Here is a 14,827-nt window from a genome sequence, read left to right as displayed (position 1 = left end):
GCCCACCTTGATTGCTCACTCAAACTTTACAGAATGTTGTTGGAGGTTGTGTGGCCATGAAGTGAAACATTCGTTATTCTGTTCTATTATGATATATGAAAAATCTAGGCATATTTCAAATGAATACTAATTCAGTTCTACAAATTAATTATTATATTATATGTGTTTTTACATCTTGCAGTTTGCAAAGTAAAAATGTGTTCTGTGTGACTTATTCTGTCCTTAAATGTCAATTACACTACAGGATTATTTATTCACATGCTTTTCCAACATTCCATTGAGGCCAAATCCGTTTTCCAGCAGAGAATGACTTTAGGGAGAGAGAAATGTCTCCCCTGAGATGATCAAGGAAGAGAACTTATTACCTCCATATCCTAAGTCAAAACATTCAGCTAGCATTATTTTAACAATAGTCAAGTAAGAAGAGCGTCACATCAAGACCTGTTGCATTTGGCAATGGATTATGTGTCCATTTGAAAGTTTTTTCTATTTCTCTAATTCAGTGTTATGGAAATGATCCTTTGTAAGATGTCTGTAGTGAATAATTTTGATAATCACATCACTAATCTGAGTCAACCGTCTGTGTGCATGCGTAGCGTTGTGTAAGCAGGGATGTCACATGGACCACGGCTCCTGCGATCAGCCCGGAGAGTGCAAGTGAGTCTGTCCAGGTTTCAGAAATATCACACCCCCTCTGCAAGCTCCACCGAGCGCTGATGCATGCCTTATTCAGTACTTGCTTTTGTTTGTGTCTTTTTCTCACTTCCTGTCTGCTGTAACCTCTCTTTCTCTGTAGATGTCATTACGGCTGGAAGGGTGATCTGTGCGATGAGTGCGAGACGTTTCCTGGCTGTGATCATGGCACTTGCACTGAACCCTGGAAGTGTGTGTGTGACACAAATTGGGGCGGCCTGCTCTGTGACAAAGGTGAGATGACACCTGCAACACAAGGGAATGTGGATGACATTTTGTTGTCCTTAGCTGTAGCTGTAATATATGCGCATATTTAAAGACAGCAGACAGAGTCAGATTTCTACAGAGAAATAATTTACATGTACAGTACACTACCTTTCAAAAGTTTCTAAAAATACATTTTCTGCAGAAATTACTCCAGTTCCTCCGATGATCTCTCAGATATCATTCTAATACTGATTCGCAAGAAACATTTCTTATTATGATCAGTGTTGAACACAGTTGTGCTTTTTTTTCTTTCTTTTTTTGTGGAAACTATGATACACCATGATTTTCAGGAGTCTTCGATGAATAGAAAGTCCAAAGGAAATAGAATCTGAATCTGAATCTGCCTGTCAATCATTTTGTGCAGGACTGCTGACAACACCTTTGCATGGCAGGATTTTGGAGAGAGAAATAATGAAGTAATGTCATATTGAAAATGAAAAGTGGTAAACATATTTTATCACATGCCATCATTTGCCAGTCATTTGATTAAATGATTCCAAGACATGCTGACCGCTTACTGTATTGGCAACATTTGTCTAAATAATCCAGATAAGCTGATATGGACCCATGCGTGGGGTTTTGTTAGGGGTTTTGTAGAGGTGTAAGCCGATAGTCTTGGGTAAACAGAACACGAGCCATGAGGTGGAGACTAAAACAGATTCTTGCCATTCAGCGGTTAACTGAATGGCACTTTCACACACACACACACACACACACACACACACACACACACACACACACACACACACACACACACACACACATTCCCTCTAAACTAAACTGTTGTGGTTATAATTCTTCCATGTTAAGCATGCTTGTGTGTTGTGTGACTTTAACTCATCCCTTCAAGCATGACCTTGTAGGAATTCTCGGTTAGAGTTTGCATTATTTATGAAGTAAACTACGTTTAAACAAAGTCTGAGAAGTCAAACTCAATTTGTTTCTAGACCAAACTGGCATTTTGTGTAACCCCCTGAGTCTGAACTTGCAATAATTGTTTAGAAAATAATTTTCCTATACAAGCAACCGTACTCAGTGTTAAATGTACATTTTAGGGAGCTCTTATACACTTATATTCACAAATGAATGGAAAGAGGGGTGAGAGTGCAGGTCACATGTGTTCTTATTACTGATGTTGGTATATTGTATTGCTGGAAGTGGTGGCATGTGGACCAGGTTTGGATCACGTCTGTTTTCACATAGCTGTCAGTACTGTTTAAGTCATTTTAAAATGTAATAATGATTTTTCTTTCATATCATGTAATAATGATTTGTATGTGTTTGTGTATAGCTGTTTTTATATAATTTCAGTAGGAAAACAGTACTATGAATCATGTGGCTTAAATTTGGCTTAAGTTGACTTAAATGGTGATAAATTTTGGATTGGTTTTGTCCTTACCACAAGTTTTTTATTTCTTAAGCCTACATGGATCAACATTCATAATCCAGTGTATTACCATAATATGACATCCAATGAAATAGAATATTTAACAGGAAAAAAAAGAAGTGTGACAGGACTTGATTTTATCTATAAGGAATTGATTGAATAATGAAAAGTGAACGTTTGGTACTGAATTTTGCTGCCACCACTACAAACCGCTGTGTTGGTTGAAACTGAAGTTGCTCTGCTGCTAAAGCATGATAATAAGTGTGCTCTATTGTCAAATTTTTGCTCTTCGCCTTACAAAACAACACTACACTACTAGGATATCTACAGATGTGGCAGCCCCTGAGCATGAGGATTCTCTCTGACATTTAGTGGAACATTGTCAGTTACATCAACTCAAAATGCCCAAATACACAGAGGGGGGGCAACCTATCCCATACATAAATTAAAACACTTTTTATAGAAAGCTACAATGTTCAGCTCATGTGAGTGTACACCATTCAGATGACTCTTTACAACAGCACAGTTTATTTCTTAATGCATTAAACTTTTTATATTAGCACTGAACTATTGAATGCAGTTTTAATTTTGATTTATTGTTGACTAAAATTGATTTTGCTTTAAAAAACATCTTTCTCTCTCTTGTATACAGATCTGAATTATTGTGGTAACCATCAGCCATGCAAGAATTCTGGTACTTGTACCAACACTGAACCCAATGAGTACCTGTGTGTGTGCAAGGAGGGTTTCCGTGGCCGCAATTGTGACATCGGTGAGATGATCTCCAAACAGAATAGATCTTTACAGTAAGCACCTCTGTCACAGTGGTGATAGCACAGGAGATGTGAAGCAGATTATAAATGTGTATCGCTTCTTCTCGTCCCCTTAATAGTGGAGCACACCTGTCTCTCTTCTCCATGTGAGAATGGTGGAACGTGTGTTGAAGACCCAAAAGGCTTCAGCTGCGTGTGTGCGCCGGGCTGGACGGGACCCTCCTGTGCCTCCGGTAGCTAAACATATAAACGCACACACACCTGCACAGACTGCAGTCAGCACCAATCAAAGGAAGCTGTTATTTCCTGTACTGGAGCCAGTTTTAGTCAGATCTACACCAAAATAATGCTCTTTAACTGGAGCACAAACTATCAGCAATCACACCCACATGCACATCTAGGATGCACAGATACATAGACAGACAGACAGACAGACAGACAGACAGAGACGGATAGATAGACAGATAGAGATAGATGGGCAAACGGACGGATGGACGGACAGACAGAGACAGAGACAGAGATAGATAGATAGACAGACAGAGACAGATAGATAGACATATAGAGATAGATGGACAAACGAACGGACAGACAGACATAGAAAGCTACAGAGACAGAGATAGATAGATAGACAGACAGACAGACAGCGATGGATGGATGGATGGACGGACAGAGACAGATAAATGGATAGACACTCAGACAGACAGACAGATGGATGGATGGATGGACAGAGATAGATAGATAGATAGATAGATAGATAGATAGATAGATAGATAGATAGATAGACAGACAGACAGACAGACAGACAGACAGACAGACAGAGATGGATGAATGGATTGATGGATAGAGACAGAAACAAGATACAGTTGATGGATGGATATAGATAGATGATAGACAGGAGGGTATATAGATAGAAAGAAGGATAGTAGATAGAATAGATGGACAGGCAGATAGATGGATGGATGGACAGATGAGTAGATTTAAAGGCAGTGAAATCCCATGATGAGACAGAGAACGTGTTCTTTTCATCTGCAGCGGTTTTGCGGTGTGACTCCAATCCCTGTGGACATGGGGCCACGTGTCAAGAGACGCCGCAAGGTTTCCAGTGTCTGTGTCCTCCGTTTTGGACTGGCAGAACCTGCCAGCTCGGTAAGTATTGAGAGCAAGACTCTAGCTTCACCTGTCCTGAGCTGTTCATACATGTCCGCACATGTCTAGCTTGGCCTTACACTCGTATCCATCCACAGCCTCACCTGACGAAACCTGCCTCTACCTGCCTAAACTTGTCACAGTCTGTTTTTACCTGTCTGGAATGAGAACACCTGTTCTTTCGTGTTCATTTTCGGGTTCCTCACTTCACTCTCAGGGTACATGGACTAGAAAGGCACCAAGGAATTAAATCTAAGAAACCCTGTAAAAATTACAGAAACCATGACAACACCACCATGTTTGCCATTTAAAACCACCAAATCATGACAATCATTTCCAGAGATGGGAAACTCAGCTTTCTGGGGAAAGTAAACACATCTTGTTTTAATAAACTCCATATCAGCACAAGCCACATTGAAAACATTCAGCAGCATCAGTGCTCCACTGACCGTTATCCATTAAACCACATCAGACAATTTCATGCTACAGTGTGCAGTGGATTTAATTGCTGAATGAAGAGGACCTGTGATTGGATCCATCACTGATTTTGTGGACTGCTGGCAGAGGTTCTCTCACACTACATTCCCCCGAGGCTCAATTCAGCTGTGGCTCTCTGGAATGTATCAGTCTCTCTGAACTGTTGACACTCTGGGAAATGCAGTCATGTGTCACAGTGACACCTCAGAAAACAGCTGATAGCGTCAGCAGAAAGAGATGTGTCTTTGAGAGTGAGATGTGTATGACCAGAGGCATAAAGAGATGGCAGCTGTGGGTATAGCTAATATTTTCTGGAGTGTTTTATTAAAAACAATTTAAGTGAGAACCTAAGAGTCAGATTGTCCTAATTACTAAAATATACACTCACACTCAAAAAAAAAAAAGCCTTGGTGAGCATAAGAGACTTATTTTAAAAACCAATTAAAAATCTTAATGAAACCAAAACTCAAACCTTCAAAGGTAGTTAATATTATAAAACAAATCTTAAGGCTGTTCACACCAAGCACGATAACTATAAAGATAACGATAAAGATATAGTTCTAAAAATCGTTCTCAAAATTAAAGAATAGCAGAGTCCACAACACAACTATAACGATAAAGGCACAGAGAAATGGTCAGAGGTGGGTAGTAACGAGTTACATTTACTTCGTTACATTTACTTGAGTAATTTTTTGGGGTAACGAATACTTTTCGGAGTATATTTAAAGATGGGTACTTTATACTCTTACTTGAGTAAGTTACTGTGGGCGACGCTCCTCTCGTTACTTTATCTTAATGCAATAAATGTTATAAATGCTTCAGTTTGATCCAAACGCGTCGTCTACTTTTCTCTGGGAATGAGCGATGCCCATTCGCGAATGATTCATTCTTTTGAGTCAATTCTGTTCAAAGGCTTGATCAAACCAATTGGCAAACGAGTGATTTGGTTCATGAATCAGTTTGAATGAGTCGTTCAGTTCCCTGCCGCACGCGCTGAGCGTCTGAAGTGGTTCACTCGGAGTTGTAACGTTTAAGAACAGAAAGAGCGTTGAAAACGTGGCTGGAACTGCACTGAATTGAAATCTGCAAAGGTTATTATTTGCTAGCGATGGAGATCCTTATTAGATGAACACCGCGTGTGCTGTCTACTGTTTAACAGGTAATAACTTGGGCTGCATTCGATTACAGTACACGATACCACTGTGACATTAGTTTGTTGTACGTGTGTGGCTTATAACAGAGGGGAGTCAAGTTGAATGCAGCTTCCAAAAGACAAAAAAATAGCCGATTAAGATTTTATTAATTTTAATACAATCACACCTGTGCAAGTACGTTCAGCGAGTCATCAGCTGCTAAATTCAGATCTGTGTTCGCTTGCTGGCGCTGAGCCAGAGACAGACGCGTTTTTACAGCGCTGCGCATTATAACCAATCACACATGATTCTTTTGAGCTTATTAAAGCATTGGCCAATCAGAGGAGTTCAAATGAGTCATCGCTTAAATGCATGTGCTTCCTTCACTCGCTCACTGACTGAATACCTCTTTCTGGCGAATTCTCTCGTCAGAAACAACAAAGTGCAGATGTGTGTACGAATCTTTAATTAAGATATTGATTTCACAGTGTTAACAGTTTCAGTGATTTTAATGGGAGTTTCTGAGAGTGATTGAAATCTAGACTGTCAGTGAAAACTATCTTTAATAATGTAAATGTTATTTGCTCTCTTTCTGAACAATGAAAGATTAGTAGCAATATTTATATCACATTAACTTTCAATGTTAAATTCACATTTAATTTAAAGTCAGCCGTATTAAAAATATGTTATGGCATGACACCTATATCTGTTACTTAAGTAAACAGACAGGGTTTTATCAGTGTTGGGAAGGTTACTTTGGAAATGTAATAGGTTACAGATTACAAGTTACCCTATTTAAAATGTAATAGTAGTGTAACTTTTTTAATTACTTTAATAAAGTAATGTAACTAATTACTTTTGAGTACATTTTGATTACTTTTATAAATTTCTAATGAATGTTAATTTGCAACTGTTAATCATCTTCAACCATTTTACACCATGCAGGTTTAACCTTAACAGTAGTGCTCAATTCTGTCAGACTTTCATCATTCTTCATCACCTGAATTAAGATGATCAAATTTGAACACATCCACCACACAATCAGACTTTAGTATTGCCTTTTACTTAGAGATTGATCTGAAGTTCAAAGCAGATTTAAAATCAAAAGAAATAGTTTATAGATACTGTTTTTGAAACCAAATCTTTGCATAACTACAGGCATCTAACTGCATCTAACAATGGTTTGGGGAAAAATAGTTAATAAAAAAAAATAAAAGCATATACATCAACTCAAATACGGTTATCTAATAAGCATGTGTCCTATTTTGTGTACTAAACTCCTGAAACATTGGTGTCTTTCTGAAACACTGCTGTCTCTTTGTATATGATATGATGATAGTTTCTCAAAATAAGTAAAAAATGCTCATGAAGTGACTGTTCTAGAGATTAATTTCCATGAGGGGCGGACTGGGAAAAAAAATAGGCTGGGAAATCTCACACTCATACACCCACAACCCATTCTGAAACATGGACAACACTATTTTGTGTATGGACCTGACATGAAAAAGATTTGAATCCTTAGGTTGGGGACATGCAACGTAATTAAGAGTTCTCTCCTGAACTGCACCTTCACTTCCATTATCCACCCATCTCTCTCATGACTTTAATACTGAAGATTTTTATTTGACTTTTACCATGTTTTGTAAGTGCAATTTTGTTTTTTTGGCAAATGAATTACCCCTTGTATTTATTTTTACTACAAATTCCATAATTAAACCACGGTTAGTGCCATACCATAGGCTATATTAATTTTCCTAAGGGTTGTGTTTTTGTATCCACTAGCTCCCCCTAAACCTATGATAAAATATGATGATTTGTCTGCTAACTTACTACTGTAACATTACAAAATATAATAATGACGTCGTTTATACAGTATTTTGAGTGATTGCGAGCAATGTGCTGCTGCTGCTTGACTAAGTAAACAAAGACAAAACTACAATAGCATCTTTACAGATGAAACTGACCTGCACCTGAAACCCTGAACAGAAGTGTCGCTTCTCTGCTCCAGCTGAGCGCTTACACAGTTCACTCCGGTCTCTCTCTCGCATTGATTACTCGGAGTCTGATCCAAACCGTTCGGCGGAGGCGCAGAGAGCGCGCGAGCCCAACCATTGCCAGTCACGACTAACCGATTCATGATTTATTAGAGATTTAATTATCGAATGGCGGATTCGGAAATAATCGCTTTAGTATATTCGGCCTGCAATTATACAATAACAATATTAAAGTAGAAGGCCAAATCGTCTGCCAGGCCACCGGGAATAGTCCCGGTTCTTCCGATGTCCAGTCAGCGCCTTATTTCCACAGACACGCAGAACGTGCAGGATTCATATTCAGTCTTTTTGCGGCTTAATATTCACAGACATCAGTCCATATCGGGTTTTGATTCAAGTGTACTGACCTACTTTTGATTTATTCGTCCAAAATGTGGCATATTGCGTCCGCGTTATAGGCTGAATTCCATTTTTATGACTGGATTCGAATGTGTTTTCCGCGTCTCGGAGATTATGGGCCATATGTCTTAGTGCAATTTGGGAAAGAAATAAGCTGTATGTGGATGTGTGTAAATATTCAAATGTAATCCTCTTTGTAATCGTTACAATTTTCATAAGTAACTGTAATTTAATTACTCATTTTTTCTTAGTAACTGTAACTGATTACTGTTACATTTATTTTGTAATTAAATTACGTAACGCCGTTACATGTAACTAGTTACTCCCCAACACTGGGTTTTATAATAAATTACATAAATTGGAGTAAAGGCTGATGAAATATATACATTTATACACGCACACATACATTACATACATTTTATCTATATATCTAAATAAAAATAGGCTCAGTACAGTATATATGACCCAAAGTAACTAGTAACTAACTACTTGAGTAGATTTTTTATCCAATACTCTTTTACTCTTACTCAAGTAACTATTCAAGACTAGTACTTTTACTTTTACTTGAGTAAATATTTCTAGAAGTACTTTTACTTTTACTTGAGTACAGTTTTTGGGTACTCTACCCACGTCTGGAAATGGTATCGTTGGAATTATTTTCAGAATGATTTTTTTCCAGCTGATGAACGATACAAACATTGACATCCAATCAGAATCCATCCCGCTATAACGAGCTCGAGGATTTAAAGCGGCAGACGCACGTGCGCTCAGAATAAACAGACGATATTGTTCGTTGGCGTGGACACTAATATCGTTATCTATCGTTCTTGGTGTGAACGGGGCTTTAGTCTATTGATTGGATGAGCCATGTTGACTGCTGTGACTGCACAATTCAAATTTTTTTTTTGTTAATTTGGCAAGTAAACTATTTTAGACTCCTTTGGCTAATTAACAAATTAAGTAATTTCTTGTAATAATGATTTATAATTATCATGCAATTTTTTTCCCTTCACTTTGTACCAAAGAGCATCCTTTAATCATGGTAACCTCACTATCAGCTGCCTATTTATATTTTTCAAATACTATGTGAAACTTCATTATGTGCATAATTCACTGTGTGGCATCTTTGTAAAATTTTGGAAGTAAAATTGGTTAGTTTGCATCCAATCTTAAATAAAATGTCTTAACTGTTGTCAGTCCAGAAAAAGATGCTTAAATTTGTGGTGGATGTTACTTTCACTTAATTACTTATAGTGGAAATTGGAGGTCAAGTCGAGTGCATAGCAGTGTGGGACACACTACCCAGCTCATTATGTTTTGTTGTATTCTGCACATTGTGGCAAATAAAAAAGGCCATCCGGGTATTGCATTTCATGAAATTTGCATAACACCAATTAAACTTATGATGTACTGCAGATATAGTAGGATGGTGGTGTGAAAACATAGCCTCACTTCATCACTGTGCTTCTTTCCTCTTCCTCAGACACTAATGAATGTGAGACTGGCATGTGTGTCAATGCCCATTCCTGTCGTAATCTGATTGGAGGATATTTGTGTAACTGCCTTCCCGGTTGGTCGGGACCAAACTGTGACATCCGTGAGTATTAGATGTGGTTTTCACAGAATCAAAAAAAAAAAAAAAAAAAAAAAAAAAAAAAAATATATATATATATATACTTGCTTTAGCTTTAAATCAAACATGACAGTTTCAGTGGTGGCGGGAAACGACTTTAGGATGAACTCATTGTGAATTTGTTCCTACTGCGGTCTGCTCACACAGTCATTGCAGATTCATACTTTATGGATGAATGTAGTTAGCTAGTCTCTTTCTTCAGTGAAACTTGTGGCTTTCCGCTTGGTTGGCTATTTGAATATCATCTATTCAACAGGGAACAGTAGCTGCCAGGGATTGTGTCTAAATGGAGGACACTGCAAGGTAAGATGTGATCCACCCCAATAAGCTTATACTTGCACCTCGAGGATGAGAAGTCTCTTTGAGATTTAAGTATTTCTCCTTCAGTACAGCTCACCTGTGTGTTGCATGTGCAGGACTCTCAGTGTGTGTGTTTGCCGGGGTTCTCTGGTAAACTGTGCCAGACAGCAGTAAACGCCTGTGACAGCAACCCTTGTGTAAATGGAGGGCAGTGTGAGGAGCGTCAGGGAGGCAGAAGCATGTTCTGCAGCTGCCCGCTGGGATACACTGGCACCTACTGTGAGGTGAGAGATGGCTGCTTTTTCTTCACCAGCTCAGAACGCTTAACGATCACATGAAGAATAAAATAGAATATGGAATGAGAATACTGGATTTTAGCGTTTTGGCTTGCAGCAGATTGGCGGTTGGAGGGGAGTGGTTAAGGATATTCTGCCCAAAGGAATTTATTTCCAGAAGCGAAACAAATTTTCAGAATTTTTCTTTTTCTGTGAATTAATTATTCATCACAAAACTAGTACCAAATTAAACAGGTTATTTTCATTTTGTGCTTTAAAGGGATGGTTCTACGGTGGCCGAGACAGCTCAACACGCTGCAACTTAAGAAAACACATGCAAATTGAAAAAACATCAGCAAGTGAAGAAAACATCTTCATCAGTTTGACAACACAAGTGTTGCAAATCATCACAACACATGCATATAACAAAACGCGCTGCAAATCCTCACAACACATGCATATAATGAAACGCGCTGCAAATACTTCAAAACACATGCATATAACTAAACACGATGCAAATCCTTCATATATGCATGTGTTGTGATGATTTGCAGCGCGTTTCATTATATGCATGTGTTGTGATGATTTGCAACACTTGTGTTGTCAAACTGATGAAGATGTTTTCTTCACTTGCTGATGTTTTTTCAATTTGCATGTGTTTTCTTAAGTTGCAGCGTGTTGAGCTGTCTCGGCCACCGTATGGTTCACCTAAATAAAGACAATTGTGCCGTTATTTACTCATCCTGTAGATTCGTCTTTAGATTCATTCTGATTGCTTGGAAAAGAGTAAATAATTTTTTTATGTACAAAATTCTCTTTTTGTTCTCCACTGAAAAAAAGAAAAGAAAAAGAAACATCATAGAGGTTTAGAACAACAAACTACTCATTTAAACCACAGATATGACTTTTATGGTACTGTTGACTGTTTACTGTGGAATACTCTTCACAACAAAAAAAAACATTCTGAATATATTTTCAAACACTAGGCCTCATACACTTTGTGACTTGGTTTGAGAGAAAAACTAGGCATCATACGCTAAACGACTGAGGATCATACATTACCAGACTTTCAAGTTCTTCTGAACTCAACAAATCCATGCAGAAACGTGCCTTATTTCTAGAAGATTTGTGAAAAATTGGCACAAAATATCAAATATATTTAATATATTCAAACTGGATGGAATAAAAAAAAAAAATTCTGCCTGTGTCCATCATACACAACATAATTCTCTGAAAAATCTGTAACCATTGACTAAAATCTGCAGACATTCTGCAACAATCATCAGCCAATCTAGACTGCAAATCAGGGCAAGAATCTGGACAAAAGTCGTGAAGTGTATTCCAGTTTTTACATTGTTTAAATTTACGTCATTCAAAATCTAACTGACAGCGATGACAGCACTGCATATTGGCATGCTCAGTTGTGATTTTTTCCCCTTACATTTTTGCATATTTACATACTGAATGTTAATGACTATTTTAATTCTTGCATCTATTAAGTCATCTACATTACAGCTAAAACTTGACTAATATTATTTTTTCTGCATTGCAAACACTAATATAACATGGAAATGGTGCTCTAGTTTGTAATATTGTATTTTATGCTCAGCTTCTTAATTTATCAGTATGAAAACTCGTGTCAGCAGTAAAATGAATTACATGTCTTATACCTTAGGTGGAACTAGATCTTTGTAATCCCAACCCCTGCCCGAAGGGGGAGCCATGCCTTAGTACAGAAGGAGGCTACAAGTGCACCTGTCCTGAGGGTTACTTTGGAAATGAGTGCCTGAGCCTGAAGAGTCCCTGTCATGAACCCCATTGCCAAGGTTAGGAGCATAAATATTGAAACATGGTGGCACATAAAGAGATGAATGTAAAATGGTGTTGGAATGATCTTTCTATGCCTCTCTTTCAATCCAGGTGCAGTGTCAGACCCAGGTGGAGGTGGGTTCGGTATATATATGGTGTTGGTGGGTGTATTGTCCCTGGTTGTGTCAGGCTGCTGCTCTGTGTGCGCACTACTGCTGTCCCGCCTGGACCACCGCCACCGGACCAAAGCGCAGCTACGTACTTATGTGTCTGAGGACAACCCCATTAACAACCAGCGGCAGTTCTGCACTCTCATCCGTAACCTTGATCACAGCGTGGCCCTGCTGCCTCCTGCCCAAACAGTGCCCATGCCAGTGCTCTGCAGTGAAGAGATTGAACTTACACTTCCTCCCTCACCTGTGCCCTCTCCAGCTCTAAAACCAGCCCACGGGCCAAAGCTGGACATTTCCAATCGCGAACGGGAAAAACTAAACCGTTTCCACTATGCAGAGAATCAGGAACTGGAGGTGTGACCGCACTTTGACCACTGGGAAAGATTCTGACTTCTTGGTTCAGAGGGTCTGTCAGGCTTGATGTATCTTAATCAACCTCTGCTGGTGAACCTTGACCCCTGAGCTTTGCTTTATAGAGAGGGCTCAAACTTAGAAGGGAATTATTGGCACAGTCACAGGCAGAAGAAACTGTACGGACAGACAGGGTCCAAAATTATAACACACTTGTCAATAGTGGGTAAACTGAGAATATTTAACAGCCATACATTTTTCTAATCAGTCATGAAACGGAGTATTATTATCTGAATTATTTAACTTTTTTAATTAGATGAAATTGCACTGTTACAAAAACGTGAATATTATTATAACATGGCATCAAAAAAAATAAAAAATTGTTGTCTTTGTCATAAATTCTAGATAACAAGTTGTCCTAGGACACGCGAGTCACAACTTATTTAGTAGACTGTTTGATTTTTAATCAAATAATTACATCAAAGAGGATTAGATTATTGTTTGTATAATGCGATTTAAAACATTCATTTCAACATCCACTTTATTTACCCCAAAGCCATTTTACGCACATTTTGCACTTGGTGAGTGTTCATTTTGGACCCTGTCTAGTTTGAAATAACGGCAAGTGTTTTTATAAGGCCGGCGATTCAACTTCTTTGAATCCTGGATATTTAAGTGTATTTTATTGTGTTTACACTTGTGACCTACATATTTGTACACATTTGTTTGACTGTAAATATGCGTGTGTTTATGAGCGTGTAAGTGTATAGTATATGTATGACTGTTTGTGGATAGTTTGCCATAAATTTCAACAAAGCCATGCACATTATAGCAGCTCCCAGAATTTGTGATACTTCTGTTAAAACAGTGTATTTGTGTCTGTGACTGACATTTGAAGGAATTATGGAGAAATTAAAGCAGCGCCGTCTGAAAAAGTGCCAGGTGACATCCTTAAAATCTCGCTTATTACCATGTCATGTTGGAGATTTACAAGATGTATGATTTTTATACTTGGATGTATATAGCGCCATTGTACATATTCTGTACATATCAATTTAGCATTTTTGTATGCTGACTCCTTGCAAAAATTGCTGATTTAATTTCCTGTTTTCATTCTTTACACTCAGACGGTATTTGCCGCAAGATCGAATTGTAATTAAAGTGCTTTTATCAACCAAAGCATGTGTTTCTGTGCATGTACAGTCGTGGCCAAACGTTTTGAGAATTACATAAATATTGGAAATTGGAAAAGTTGCTGCTTAAGTTTTTATAATAGCAATTTGCATATACTCCAGAATGTTATGAAGAGTGATCAGATGAATTGCAAAGTCCTTCTTTGCCATGAAAATTAACTTAATCCCAAAAAAACCTTTCCACTGCATGTCATTGCTGTCATTAAAGGACCTGCTGAGATCATTTCAGTAATCGTCTTGTTAACTCAGGTGAGAATGTTGACGAGCACAAGGCTGGAGATCATTATGTCAGGCTGATTGGGTTAGAATGGCAGACTTGACATGTTAAAAGGAGGGTGATGCTTGAAATCATTGTTCTTCCATTGTTAACCATGGTGACCTGCAAAGAAACGCGTGCAGCCATCATTGCGTTGCATAAAAATGGCTTCACAGGCAAGGATATTGTGGCTACTAAGATTGCACCTAAATCAACAATTTATAGGATCATCAAGAACTTCAAGGAAAGCGGTTCAATTCTTGTAAAGAAGGCTTCAGGGCGTCCAAGAAAGTCCAGCAAGCGCCAGGATCGTCTCCTAAAGATGATTCAGCTGCGGGATCGGAGTGCCACCAGTGCAGAGCTTGCTCAGGAATGGCAGCAGGCAGGTGTGAGAGCATCTGCACACACAGTGAGGCGAAGACTTTTGGATGATGGCCTGGTGTCAAGAAGGGCAGCAAAGAAGCCACTTCTCTCCAAAAAAACATCAGGGACAGATTGATCTTCTGCAGAAAGTATAGTGAATGGACTGCTGAGGGCTGGGGCAAAGTCATATTCTCCGATGAAGCCC

At 38.5% G+C, this 14,827-nt stretch overlaps 1 protein-coding gene across 1 annotated transcript in view; it reads left to right on the top strand.

Annotated features, from left to right (window-relative positions):
• Positions 1–13,566, top strand: part of LOC132156020 (protein jagged-1b-like) — a 59,205-nt gene extending 45,639 nt beyond the window's left edge. The window contains exons 5-14 of the mRNA XM_059564821.1: positions 597–657; positions 797–927; positions 3,000–3,119; positions 3,240–3,353; positions 4,153–4,266; positions 9,753–9,866; positions 10,159–10,205; positions 10,319–10,486; positions 12,153–12,303; positions 12,398–13,566. Of these exons, the coding sequence (XP_059420804.1) occupies positions 597–657; positions 797–927; positions 3,000–3,119; positions 3,240–3,353; positions 4,153–4,266; positions 9,753–9,866; positions 10,159–10,205; positions 10,319–10,486; positions 12,153–12,303; positions 12,398–12,819 (1,442 nt within the window). The 3' untranslated portion in view covers positions 12,820–13,566. The remainder of the gene's footprint in view (positions 1–596; positions 658–796; positions 928–2,999; positions 3,120–3,239; positions 3,354–4,152; positions 4,267–9,752; positions 9,867–10,158; positions 10,206–10,318; positions 10,487–12,152; positions 12,304–12,397) is intronic.
• The last annotated feature ends 1,261 nt before the right edge of the window (positions 13,567–14,827 follow it).

The sequence above is a fragment of the Carassius carassius genome, chromosome 13 (assembly GCF_963082965.1).
Source record: "Carassius carassius chromosome 13, fCarCar2.1, whole genome shotgun sequence".
NCBI lineage: Eukaryota > Metazoa > Chordata > Actinopteri > Cypriniformes > Cyprinidae > Carassius > Carassius carassius.
The sequence above is the reverse complement of the archived record's forward strand: the minus strand, read 5'-3'. Positions and strand labels throughout refer to the sequence as shown.